Source organism: Camellia sinensis, chromosome 5, assembly GCF_055761805.1.
Source record: "Camellia sinensis isolate YWXY chromosome 5, ASM5576180v1, whole genome shotgun sequence".
NCBI classification, from domain to species: Eukaryota; Viridiplantae; Streptophyta; class Magnoliopsida; order Ericales; family Theaceae; genus Camellia; species Camellia sinensis.
The window spans coordinates 30854358-30868602 of NC_138965.1; the positions used below are offsets into that span (position 1 = coordinate 30854358).

The 14245-nt window shown below is 34.1% G+C and overlaps 1 protein-coding gene and 1 pseudogene across 2 annotated transcripts; both read left to right on the forward strand.

Annotated features, from left to right (window-relative positions):
* The first annotated feature begins 298 nt into the window (after nt 1–298).
* Nucleotides 299–7329, forward strand: LOC114262674 (uncharacterized; annotated as a pseudogene). The gene is made up of 13 exons (XR_014329304.1): nt 299–482; nt 1226–1321; nt 1447–1515; nt 1933–2022; nt 2156–2239; nt 2379–2573; nt 4053–4163; nt 4266–4489; nt 4600–4680; nt 4895–5126; nt 5782–5880; nt 5975–6160; nt 6845–7329. The product of XR_014329304.1 is annotated as an uncharacterized LOC114262674 (transcript).
* Nucleotides 7330–9220: 1891 nt separating this feature from the next.
* Nucleotides 9221–13702, forward strand: LOC114291093 (adenylosuccinate synthetase 2, chloroplastic). Its single transcript, XM_028235124.2, has 4 exons — nt 9221–9831; nt 11617–12309; nt 12478–12789; nt 13295–13702. The coding sequence occupies exons 1-4, from the start codon at nt 9511–9513 to the stop codon at nt 13463–13465; spliced, it is 1497 nt and encodes a 498-aa protein (XP_028090925.2). The 5' UTR covers nt 9221–9510; the 3' UTR covers nt 13466–13702.
* Nucleotides 13703–14245: the final 543 nt, after the last annotated feature.

A 14245-nucleotide genomic window follows, 5' to 3' on the forward strand; every position in this document is an offset into this window, starting at 1 on the left:
ATGGGATCCTAAAAAAACACTAAGGCCAAGTTTGGGAAGTGTACAAAAAGTTACTCAAAAAGTTATCACTATTCACCAAAAGTCAAAAATTACGGCTGCATAACTCTCAATCCTAATTTTTCCCTATACACTAATTCATATAATTTTTTAATACACATTTTTCCATAAAAATTTAAAAAATTAACCAAACATCTATATTTTTTCTCTCAACTTTTTAGTCTAAAAAAGTAAAAAAATACACTTATTTAAGACACCCAAACAACCCCTAAATATGCGATCCAAAAAAATGATGTGCGCTAATAGCGGCACTAAAAAAAAAAAAAAAAAGTGGGAAAATATATAAAATCCTCGCAAAACCCAGTTATTCTCAAAACCTCTCTCTCTAAAAATGGAGAAAGGGGGAAGAACAGTTGCAAGAATTTATCTGCTATGTCTCTTGAACAGTTCGTCTCCACCATGGCCCCTCTACTCGATCTCGAAAGGTCCTCTCTTTCTCTCTCTACACATACATACATACATTCATACATATACAGATATGTCATTTTAATCTCAGTTCTAGTGGAAATGCGCCGAATTGAGGATCTTCTATTCGCATTTTTATCTTCTGAATCATTGAATTAATCACTCTCTACTTAGCCCTTCTCAACTCTTTGAGTTTTGTATTTCGAATAAGTGCATTCAATCGTGTAGCCTCTCCTAAGGGTTTAGCCCGTTTCGTTTGGAATTAGCTCTTGCCCTGATAGAGAAAAGAAAAATTTGTGGTTTTCTCATTATTATCATGTTTGGATGGGTTAAGATAGCAAAACATGTGAAATTGGCATACGAGTGAAAGAAATTTTATTCCTTTTGTGTTTTGATAGGTTATCTTGTTGGTAATACAAAATATATATACACAGCCAACCAGTTCGGTTTCTCACCAAATCTCACCATTTTTTGGTGGGAAATCAAAGTGGCATAATAAGAGAGTTATCTTTCTTTCAATTTCTTACAATTTTTCACTATTTTTTATTTTATTTTTATATGTCTAATTTATAAATCAAACATGAGAAAGAATTATCTTTCTCATCACTTCTTATCATTTCTCATCAAATCGCTCAATCCAAATGGGTTTAGTTATTTTAATTAACAATTATGGACTATAAATAATGAAAACAAAGTGCAAGAAGAAAAATACTTAAAGAAATTGCTGACATGTATAGTGTTGTTTTTATGACTGTATTATCAGCTTCCATGACTTCGGGGGCAACAAGGACTTTGGATGCTGCTCTGAAGAAAGGCTCCACCATTCTTAATTTGAAGTGTGTGGATGCTCACTGCTCAGGTAGTGCATTCTTTATTTTGCTTTATTTTCTCTCTTTCTTTTCTTTTCTTTTCTTTTTTTGGTTTAAATCATTTAACTTGTTGGGTTGTTTTTCTCTAATTTTGTTGATTTTGTTCTCACCATAGACAGGATTAATGGGAAAATCTCTTCTCGAGTTTCAGTCTACTAAAGGTGATGTTCTTCCTGCCCACAAGGTGAGTGTCTAATGTCCACTCATTACTATTTTGATTTTGATATTTATTACATGTTATCATGTGATGTGTGCTACAATATATTGATTTGCCATGTCGAATTAATCATGTTAGTAAGGTTACTTCTTCAGTTTCATCTCATGTTATGAAGTTGATAATTCTTCCAAGAAACTTTTTCTTCATTTTCATACTTACTGTTTGTTTTTTTGTAACTAATGGAAACTGAAGTTAATAATTCTTCCAAGAAACTTTTTCTTCATTTTCATACTTACTGTTTGTTTTTTTGTAACTAATGGAAACTGAAGTTAATAATTTTTCCAAGAAACTTTTTCTTCATTTTCATACTTCAACTGTTTGTGTTTTTGTAACTAATGGAAACTGAAGTTGATAATTAATAATGTATTTTTCTTCTCCTTGCAGTTTGGGATTCATGATGTTGCTGTTTTAAAACCAAACAAAGCTGATCTAGGGTCACCTCCACTGGGTCAAGGTGTGGTTTATCGTCTGAAGGTAATTCTGCCTTCGAACCACTACATGGGTTATTGCATTTATTGATGGTGCTGGTTATTGTCATGGAAAATATATATATTTTCTTTCTTATTTTCAATTGATTGAGATGTAAATTGGTTTTTATATTGAACAGGACTCATCAATCACTGTTGCTTTTGATGATATCCCGGATGAGGGTTTAAACAGTCCTTTACGTCTTGAGAAAGTGGCCAATGAGGTATAGCTTTCACAAAAAAATCTCTAAAAATATTGTATGTATATATATATATATATATATTTGCTTAGCATGAAAGTAAAATGGTTGAAACTCTAACAAGCCTAACGAAGAATGTTGTGCATCTAAATTGTTTTTGTAGGTGACATACCGTAGGATGAAGGATACATTGATTCAACTAAGTAAAGGAGTGCTGAGGGGACCTGCTGCCGACTTAGTTCTTGTGTTATTTGGAGAGCGACCGCCAACAGTGTCAAAGAAGGATGTTACTTTCTCACTATTTAACACCAACCTTGATCACTCTCAGGCCTTTAAGCTTTTATGTTTCCATTTAAATGCATGCTCTCTCTCTCTCTATATATATATATATATGTATGTATTAACACATGTATACGCACACATATATATTGATATATCATTGTTGCTATATCCAAAACTATTTAGGCTTGGTTTGGGGTACACTAAATAATACAAAAAGTCAAAAAGTCACTATCCTATTTAAGTTACATCATCTTATTTAAATCACATCACCTCTCTAACACATCACATCAAACCCAACCCATATAAGCCAATAAGTCAAAAAGTACACTTTTTTAGAACATCCCAAACCAACCCTTAATGTAACATTTAATAGATGGCTTTTTTCTCACAGCATATGGCTGTTCTATTTTTCTGTGGAATACTTTTTTTTAACTTGTTGCTTCCAATTGATAATTCATTGCTAAATACTAATGCAATCATCTTTTACCCTTTTGATTATGGATACCCACATGGCTTCCATTGGTTGGGAGTTTTTATTGGTTCATAGAGGACAGCAAGTGTGGTTGATGTAAATTTTCTTTGTGGTGCAAGATTGTCTAGATTAATGACGTCCTTGTCCATTTTTATTATAATCTTTTGGGAGTTGAAGACACTAAAATTTCCATGTCCATTTCCCTAATTTAAAAGTAAAAATGGTTAATGTTAATAAGTTGGCACTGGCAGTATCTAGTAAATCTTACTCGTATAATAGCTTCTCAGCTTGTAGAACTGAAAATGTGAAATGGTCATGACCATCTTTTGGTACTTGAGATGCGTTGTGTTGCAAGAAAGCGCGATAGTTACAATGTTAATTAAAGCAGAGTTTGAGGAGATTGATTAGGTTAATTTGAGAGAATTATGTTCCACTCAAAGTGCTTTCAATTTTTCCTTTTCTAGACGCATATGTTGTGCTTTAACTGAATGGGGAAACAATGGTAACAATGTCCTTAGGGATACTTGTACATTTCATGTTACGTTCATTTAAAATTTTTGACCATGAAATATGCAATGATTTTGAACCTTTTTAGCACCCAATGAGATATAAACAACGCCCAATTAGTACACATTAATGTTTTTGAAACTTCATAACAGTTCCCTTTTTAGTTGAAGAGGTCTCTATCTGTAACTGAGTATGTTTACCTTATTCAGAGATCATCAGCCCTTTACTTGGCAAAAAAATTGAGAAAAGGAAGATCGGGATCTATTTTGCATTTTATAGCTATCATCTTTTAAGCCCTTCTCGTCCTGCGGACCACATCATATTTCCTTATTCGTCAGTTGGGCATTTGGGTCACCTTGTACAAACAATTTCTCGTAATCAAGGTTATAAATGAAAGAAATAAAGAAAAGAAGTGATCTCCTAAGCAGGATGTTAACAAGAAAGGAAAATAGAAAATAACAAAAGGATTGACCGTTTGTCAAAAACACGCTATATTTAATGTTTTTGTAATTTGTCTCCCTCTTCGATCATGTGTTAATTACTTAATTGTAATATTTATACCTCTTTAAATTTCAGGAACACAAGGGCCTAAGGAGCTCTCTGACTCTGGAATTTTATAAGGCATATAATCACATTGTGGAGCAATATCATTGCTGGAACCGCTCGTCAGGAAGAGACCACATTTGGGTATGAATATTATGTGGCTAAACAGCTTCACTTATTGACGGTGTGGAAACAACATTACAACAGTTTGTGGTGCGTATGCTAATGTTTTTGCTTTATCTCGAGTCCTTTTCATGGGATGAAGGTGCTTGCTATGCCCCTAAGGAGATATGGAATAGCATGATGTTGGTCCACTGGGGTAATACAAATTCAAAGCATAACCACTCGACGACAGCATATTGGGCTGACAACTAGGACCGGATATATTCTGATAGACGGGGCAACCATCCATGCTTTGACCCAGATAAAGGACCTGATGTTAATGCCATAAACTCAAAACTTTGGGCTAGGTTTGTACCTCATGACAGACATTGTTGGTTTCGGCGGTTTTGTTGTTTGATGTACACTGTAACCCTAGCATATACTGGAAATAATGGTTAATTGAATGTTACTTCCACAGGCCCCGTGAGAAGCAGAAGACATTGTTTTACTTCAATGGAAATCTAGGACCAGCTTATGAAAAAGGAAGGCCAGAAGCCACGTAAGGAAACTAAAGGGTTATTTGAAAGCGTTAAATGTTTCGAGGTATATGTTGAATCCATGTTTTCCCCAATGTTTAAGAAACATGTTACAAGAGGTTCAGACCCATGAGTTTCTACTTGTTAGCTACCAGCATCCTCAACAACCTTAAAGATACATATTACACTTTGGAATTTCAATGAGATATAATTGATTAGATTATCTGCATCACTCAGGTATAGTATGGGTATCCGGCAGAAAGTGGCAGAAGAGTTTGGATCAAGTCCTAACAAGGAAGGAAAGCTTGGGACACAGCATTCCGAAGATGTGATTGTGACCCCACTACGTTCTGATAATTATCATGAGGATTTGGCAAGTTCGGTTTTTTGTGGGGTCATGCCTGGAGGTGGGTGGAGTGGTTGAATGGGAGATAGCATTTTGCAAGGCTACATTCCCGTGGTCATTCAGGTTGTAATATTCTCCATCTGCAAACTTCAAGCTTGTGGATATTGATATTTGTGTCTGATTAGGCTCATTATAAGCTGTAAACTGCTTCCAGTTTATGGTATGTGGTGAGGTGAGCATCTTGCAACTTTCTGCTCATGAATTGGGTTTCAACAACCAATCCAAATCAAACTAAGCCTTGTGTCCCAATCAAGTGGGGTCGGCTATATGAATCATTTTTTGTCATTTTGCTCTACCAAGGGCTATATACTCAGTTAAATTAAATAAATTCATATGTTCTTTTCACTACCACATCTCTTGTCAACTTAAGTCTTTTCCTGGTCATATCACTCTTCCCTACCATTGCATTTATAGGTCTTCATTGTACATGACCAAACCATCTTAACATGTTCTCTGTCAATTTATCTTCAATAAGTACTACTCTCATGAGTATATTCATTTCTAATTCTATCTTTCCTAGTCTTACCACACATTCATCTAAGCATTCTCACTTCAACTAACTCATTTTTATTTTATAGGATGTGTTTTTAATTTCCTTCACTAATAAAAAATCAGAAGCACCATCAAGTTAGTTTGTTTGGAAATATCCCAGTTGAATACCACCATCCTGTCATATTCTATATATTATTATGTTTTTTTCAATTGGTTTTGTATTTAGGATGGGATTTACCTACCATATGAGAAAGTGCTCAACTATGAAAGCTTTGCTGTTCGGATACATGAAGATGAAATTCCAGATTTGATAAAAATTCCGAGGGTAATTTCTTAGTTTTGTTTCTTAATATTAATGAAACACATTCTAGTTAGAAGTTCACAGAATTTGAATGACATGTGAGCTTTGCTTCCTGAAGGGATTCAATGAGACAGAAATAGAGTTCAGATTGGCGAATGTACGGAAGATCTGGCAGTGGTTCTTATATCGTGATTCATTTTTGCTCGAGGCTGAGCGGTAGAAAACTGCGTCTGGACGGGTGGATGATTGGGCTACGATGTTTTTGCAGCTAGTTGAAGATGATGTCGTTGCCACAATCATACAGGTACACCTTACACAATCCTTCTCATGCCTAAAGCTGATTTAAACATTAATATTTTTACCAGGAACCATTATGCATGCCCTTTGGTTTTATCAGCTCATATTTTTGAAGATTTGTGTTCATAAGATTTTAATTGAGTAATGTTTTTAATCAAGTGGAGTGACAGAAATGCCTACAACAATAGATTAGTGGAATAAATTTCTTCTTATATTTTTGTTTTAACCAACTTAATGAATGCAAGGATTTTTATGACTTTTAGTTGGAAGAGGACATTGACTTCAACCATCCCGAGCCCCTTTAGGATTGATCATTGGGGATGTTTGGGCACATGCCCTGCACACTGGTTTCTAAATTTTTGCACAAAAATCATGAGAAAGTTGTTATTTTCTTGAGGATTTCCTTCCTTGTAAGTTCAAGTTTGTGTGCTTTTCCACAAATGCCCTAAAAATCAATAAATTCTCCAAATTTAGTCCAAACTCCCTTCAGTGCCCTGTTGACAAAATTTGTTTGACAAAAATTGATGCTCTTCAGAATTTTGTAGAACTAACATATATTATGCCAAATAAAGTGAATCTTGCTATTTTACAGCAATGTTCTTGAGTTTGAATGTGTGCCTTGTCTCATTTGGGATTGTTAGTTCTTCAATCTTTAGCCAATGAATTTGAACTATGCTTTCTTTCCAACAAGGTTTTACACTACAAGTTGCATAATGACCCTTGGAGGCGACAACTTGCTCATCATACTAAGGAGTTCGAATTACCAGGACAATGCTTGATAAGAACCGATTGAAGAGTTGTAACATCTAACTTGAAGAGATCACAACAACTCGGGGGCATTTTGGTAGGAAGAAGCAAACACTCGAAGATGCTCAGCCTCGTTGACAAGAGAATTCAATTTTAAGTGACCATTAAATGATTTTATAGAAAGCAGCATCCGAAGAACCGTAGTTTCCAATGGCATCTCTAGCCAATTTTACCAAACAAAAGAAGAGGAAAGTGTCAATATTTGTTTATTTTTTACAATTTGCATACATAATATGAATTTTTGTGCTATTAGATATTGTTTAGAATGGAAAAGAAAAATTTCACAGAACAATTTCTTCATTGATTGCTTGTTTATTTGGCAGATCTCCCATCTTTACGAAGAAAATAAAAATTTAGAATGTTTGTTCATATCATGATAGTGAGCCTCCATTTTTTTTCTGTTTTAAGTGAATGAAACACTGATGATATTATTTACTATTATGTTATTATCATGCAGACATCTTAATTAAATCCACAAGAAGGTGTATAATTTGAGACATGTATATAAAATAGAATTGTGTGTACATGAATCTATTTATATGATGTTGAACACTCTCATTCTTGTTGTTTTCAAGGTCTTCTACTCTTTCATATATTTTGGTAAGATAGAGATACTGTAATTGCATGTTTAGAGTCAGAATAGGGCCAATTTGAAGCCAACCAGCTAATTCCTTCTTGTTCTTTTTTTGTTCACCATTGCGTACTTCAATCCTGTTTATTTTTACCACGTAAGGGGCGTTAGGGAAAGAAGAGAAGGGGGTTGACGAGCATTGTGAAGATAAAGGAAGGGTCGTCATTCATTTTTTATTTGAAAACCACTATTTATTTATGTGGTTTTAAAAGACTTGACTTATCAAAAACAATTTAAATTCATATGTTAATAATATATTTCAAATTAATTTTAACTTATAATACAAAGTAATTTTTAAATTATTGTTTTTTATATAAATAATAGTAAAATAATAATACTATATAAATAAAAAAAATTATATATAATGATATAACTCTTTGTAAATTTATTTATAATTTATAACTAGTGAATACTTTCATTAGTATCAGCAATTGGTGACCTGTGACGAAAATTTTATGTTTGAGAGTTCGAAAATCTCATATAAGCTCATCATTAAATTTTTTATTTTTTAGAGAAACAAAAAAAAGAGTAGCTTTTTGATATAAAAATGCTAGAGAGACTAAGAAATTGACTATAAAAAAATATAAAGCGCACACATCTATTCTATTATTAAAACCAATCACAAAAGTGAAACATACAACCAATTACATATCCATAGGAACAAATGCAAAATACAGTGAAAATGTTCATAAATTATGAAAAGCGCACACATTCATATAATTACGAATTAGAAAAATCAATCACATATCCATAGGATGCTTTTAGAAGAGAGCTGTCAGAACTTTTGTATGCAAAATACAGTGAAGTTGTGTAAGTGTAGGAAGTTAAGATCATTTTAAGAGAAATTGGGAAAAGTTTCTATGGAGTAATTTTATGACACCAAAATTATTGTTTCCTTTTAATAATAGAGTAGATAATGACATTGTCATATAATTTGTATCATATTTTTTTTAATAAATTTTATGTATATTTCGAATTTTCTTAATTTTTATCATTTTTTTTTGGATTAATTATACTAATAGGTCCTATAGTTTGGGACTTGTGTCACTTTGGTTCTGACTTTTCAATTGTGACACATTTGACCTGAATTTTGAATTTTGTTTCAAATAAAGACAATTAAAAATATTATTAGATTTTTCAAAGGTAAAATCGTCAATTTGATAAAATATAAACTAATTTGACAAAAATAAATGTTAAAAAAATATTTTTAATTTTTTTAAAATTATTTTTATCCACCAATGATAAAATTATGTAAAATTAATAAAAATTACATGATTAATTTTTTAAAATTAATTTTACATGATCATCATCCAAACACATAATAAAAATTAATTTGGTAAAAAAATAAATAAATGTCTAAAAGATTTATCAATTTTACATAATCTTATTTTTAGTAGGTAGAAATAATTTTTAAAAATTTAAAAATATTTGTTTGACATTTATTTTTGTCGAATTAGTTTATCAAATTAACAATTTTATCCTTAAAAAATCTAATTATATATTCAATTGTCCTCATTTGAAACAAAATTAAAATTTTAGGGTCAAATATATTACAATTGAAAAGTCAGAGATTAAAGTCATACAAGTTCCAAACTATAAAGACTATTTATGTAATTTACTCTATTTTTTTTTAATAAATTTTATATATATTTAAAATTTTCCTAAGAAAATTCGAAATAAAAAAGAGAATAACATGGACAATTACATATTCTTTAAATTATTCCAAGTAGTGTTCACCGACACAACCTATCTCTTTCCCTGTTCACAGACGCAACCGTCCTCTCCTCTGTAAACCGTAGCGTTCGCATACAGTCCTCTCCTCTAAATCTCTTTCCCTGTAAACCCTAGCGTTCACATACAGTCCTCTCCTCTAAATCTCTTTCTCACTGTAAACCCTAGCTCTGTCATCTCTCTCTACGATGAACCTCTCATCACTGAGACTCGAATCAAACCCTATCACAGCTCAACAGAGGAGCTTCTATGGAAGAACCATCCGAACCTGTGCTGGGTCTCATCTTCTTCACCTTCACCATCGCAAGGACGCGGTGTTCTCTGTGAAGTCTGTTGCTTCTTCTTCTTCGCCATCTGCAGTGGCTGCTGAGCAGGTGAGTCAGGGGCTGAGTCGAATCAGATCGCTGAGTCAGGTCTCGGGCGTGTTGGGTTGTCAGTGGGGTGATGAAGGTAAAGGCAAACTCGTCGATATCTTGGCTAAGCACTTCGACATTGTCGCTCGTTGTCAGGTATATGTATACATGTATGATGTTCAAGAAGATTCTTATTTGGTCTAGAATTAAAATTTACGTTCTTGTTTGGGAATTAGGAGAGAAAAGAAAAGAAATTTTTACGATTTGATATGAGAGAAAAGATTTCTCTGCTCTTTTGTTTGGTAAAATTACATAAAAAATAAAAAATTTATCAAAATTGCAAACGAGGGTTATAGAACACCCCATTTATTACTTTTACTAACTAATTCAAACAAATGAAAGAAATGCATTTCTTTTTCTTTTATTCCAAAGTCACCAAATCCAAATGGGCTCTTTTACTTTCAAAAGATTGTCTTTTGGGTGTTATATGCAAGGTTGAAATAAAACAGTAAAATACGTCCGATGATTACAAGTCATATGGACTCCTCATACTGTTTGACAATTCACTTTACATGCATCAACAAAATTTACCCTTGTTGGTTATTTATCTTGATCACAGTTTTGACATCCACAAGATCTCAAGGCATAAATTGGACATATTGTTAGTGTTTGTTTTGCACTCGTAATGGCCTGGTGTCGAAACTAGGTCTTTAATAAGTGATTACACTATACTAAACATGTTAGAAATTGGAGATCAGTTTATAAAAGACAAAGTAATTTGGTGGTGGTGAGATTTTTGAGGTGCTAGTGCCCGAATTGTCAGTTTGCTAAAAGCAATTTTGTTGGCAAGGCAAGGGATGTGCTAGTAGTTTAGTGGTGGTAGTGGTGGTAGGATGGATATAAGTAAATGTTACATGTTTGCATATATTACAGGTGGTGGGGTTGGTAGTCATTTTAAGTGACATTGTTGACTGGTCGTTGGGGGTTGTTTGGGCAAAGTAACCATTTTTAAGCGGCAGTGGTGGTGGATTTGTTGTGATATTAACTATTAAGGGTGTTTTTGGAGGCGGGCTCGACATAATAACAAAGGTTAAGTGGAAGAGACATTTGAGGTATTGCAATCTGATCAGGCCCATCACGGCCGACACTAACCTAATGGGATGGTCATGAGCTTCAGATTTAAGAATGCCCTGTCTAAACACCTTGATTGGATTCCTTTGTCATTGAATTTGTCGCGTTTGGCTCTTCCTTTGCCATATTGGAATCCGTCAGCTATGATTAGCCAACCAGTGATGCTTCCTCAAAAATGACCTTCTGTGTGGCACTGGTGTCCAATCAGAAGAGGATAATAGAAGCGGATGGGTTGTGGAATGGGGTAGGGGGAAGTGGAGGTGGCAATGGTGCTGAAATAGGAAGGGGTGGGGGGCAGTGGCTGGGAAATGGGGGAAGGGGAGAAGAGGGGGCATTTCATCCATGGGCATCACCCATTCCTTTGCTATGGGTGTCATAGTGTTTTGATACTTGAATGTGGAGTCCATCCAGGTAAAAAAAGCTCAAAAATTTCAACTAAAATACCAAGCGCCCCAATCTACAACTAGTACTCTGATGAATACCAGATAGTAACTCTTTCCTACTTCTCTTTATGATTTTTGGATATTCAATTTACATGTAAACATGAACATCTATGTTGCCACAATTCAAAGTATATTTTACATGTGGCTGGTGACAGATCTGTTTTTTTTTAGACTAAAAAAAAAAAAAGAACCATCAAAAAGGAAAGGTCTTCCTTTTGAGTTGATAAACCTTCTTCTGAACATGCTTTATGTGATTGTAATAGTGATAATGTGTTTACCTGCCCTAATCTTGTGATTTCCTAAATAGCCAGGTGTCTGAGACTTGCAATCATTTTATTCTAAAGCTTTAAATATAACTTGATGTCAGGGTGGAGCCAATGCTGGACACACTATTTACAATGCAGAGGGGAAGAAGTTTTCCCTTCATCTTGTTCCTTCAGGTATTCTTAACGAGGAAACTGTGTGTGTGATTGGTAATGGGGTTGTAGTGCATTTACCAGGGTTGTTTGAAGAAATTGATGGCCTTGAATCTAATGGAGTCTCCTGCAAAGGTAGGATATTGGTATCTGATCGTGCTCACTTGTTGTTTGATTTTCATCAAGTAGTAGATGGCCTTAGAGAGGCTGAGCTAGCTAATTCCTTTATTGGCACTACCAAGAGAGGCATTGGACCATGTTACTCCAGCAAAGTGATTCGCAATGGCATTAGAATATGTGACCTTAGGCATATGGACACTTTCCCTCAGAAGCTTGATTTCTTATTGTCGGATGCAGCTTTAAGATTCCAAGGTTTTAAGTATAGCCCAGACATGCTCAAAGAAGAAGTTGAAAAATACAAGAGATTTGCTGAGAGGTTGGAACCCTTCATTGTTGACACTGTGCATGTCGTGAATGAATCCATTGCACAAAAGAAGAAGATTTTAGTGGAAGGTGGTCAGGCAACCATGCTGGATGTTGACTTTGGAACCTATCCATTTGTAACTTCCTCTAGCCCATCAGCAGGTGGAATCTGTACTGGTCTTGGCATAGCCCCTAGAATTCTTGGTGACCTAGTTGGAGTGGTAAGAGATATAATTCTTTTATTTCTGTATTATTTTTCTCTTTTCTGCCAAGTGTCTCTTGTAGAAAGTGATTTCGCCTGAGTGTTTTATGGTAATAACATTTGTACTTCACACAATACACTTACACCATGGTCATTTATGGTCTCTACCTGATATTTTATGGTGCAGGTTAAAGCGTACACTACTAGAGTTGGTTCAGGTCCTTTCCCAACAGAAATCTTGGGTAAAGGTGGTGACCTCCTTAGGATTGCTGGGCAGGAGTTTGGCACGACTACTGGTCGTCCTCGTCGTTGTGGCTGGCTTGATGTAGTTGCTCTAAAATACTGCTGTCAGATTAATGGCTTTTCTTCTCTAAATCTCACTAAGCTTGATGTCTTGTCGGATCTTCCTGAAATTCAGTTGGGGGTATTGTATAAACACGCTGATGGTACACCAGTCAAATCCTTCCCTGGTGATCTTCGCGTTCTCGAGCAACTGAAGGCAAGCATTTCTTTTTCCTTTCCATATATTTATTTGGAGCTGGTATCTAAACTTACACAGGGCTGTGTATATTTTGCCCTCGTACACTAGGTCGCCCTTTTTACTCAATGGAGATTTAAACTTTGATGACATTGGCTCACTAAATAGAAACTTTACACGTAGTATGTGGTTGGTTGTGCATTTTTGTTTTCCATGTATTGGGACCCTACTCGTTCTCAAGGATGCCAAAATGAAACTTGTCTTCACCTGGAAACCCTAGCAATGAATCTTCTCTGTCCTAAAAAAATAGTCCTATTTCTAAGTAGGAAATTACTTGAATGTGATGGTTTACACCTGATGTTTGACCTTCCCCCGCTTGTTGTTTTGTATCAATAATCTAATACATAACAAAAATTAAAGAAAATAATTGAAAAACTAAATATTGAGTTTGTAATTGTTTCCATTTGCCTCATAGTGGCTTCCATTCACCATGTGAATTGTATTTTTTCTTTCTTATATATGTCAGGTGGAATATGAAGTTTTATTGGGGTGGCAATGTGATATTTCGAAGGTGAGAAACTACTCTGATCTTCCAAAGGCTGCACGGGAATACGTGGAAAGGATAGAAGAACTTGTTGGTATTCCCATCCATTACATAGGTGTCGGGCCTGGGCGTGATGCTCTTATATACAAGTGATATTATTTATTAGGGTTTCTGTTCTTGTCATTTGCTAGAATGAAGCTTTCTGATGCTGGAGGTGTATGTCCCCTGTGATTGGGATTAATTTTTGGACAAAGAGATAAAATTTTAGTTAGTGGACATGCATTTGTTGTAACAAATGTTAATTCTCAATCTGGGCTACTTTGATAAAGTCGTTATGACTTTGAATTTGAATAACTGTGCTGGGTAATAATATAGGGCATTTTGGTATGATACCATGGCTTAGGCTCTGTTTGGTGCAGTTTGTAGGGTTTTTTTTTTTTTTTTTTTTTGAACAGTAAATCAGTCAATTTTGGAGACACCGAGTCTTTGACCATTGTTGATTTAGGATTTTTCTGGGACCTTATTTGTCAATAGGGTAAATAATTAAAAAGTTAAAAATTATTGTAAGTTGTCATATCATTTTTTTAATTTTTTATACGTCTTTTAATAAAAAATTAAAAAAATAATTTTCAAACATGTCAAAAATCAAAAAAGTTATTATAAAAGTTAACTATTTTTTATTTTTGTAAATAATTTTTTGGAAAATTTCAAAAAATCATTAAAAATGTCAATTTTCGGAGCACCCATAATCATGTTATTACAAATGCTGTAGAAGTGTAGAATGATTGTGACTATAGCACTTGTAATTGCATGAAATGTTACTAATTCATATAGAATGATGGTTAATATTATGTGATATTATTTATGGAATTTTTAAAACTAATTATTTAACAAAAAAAATTATTAAGGCATACAAACTCAATTTTATTATGT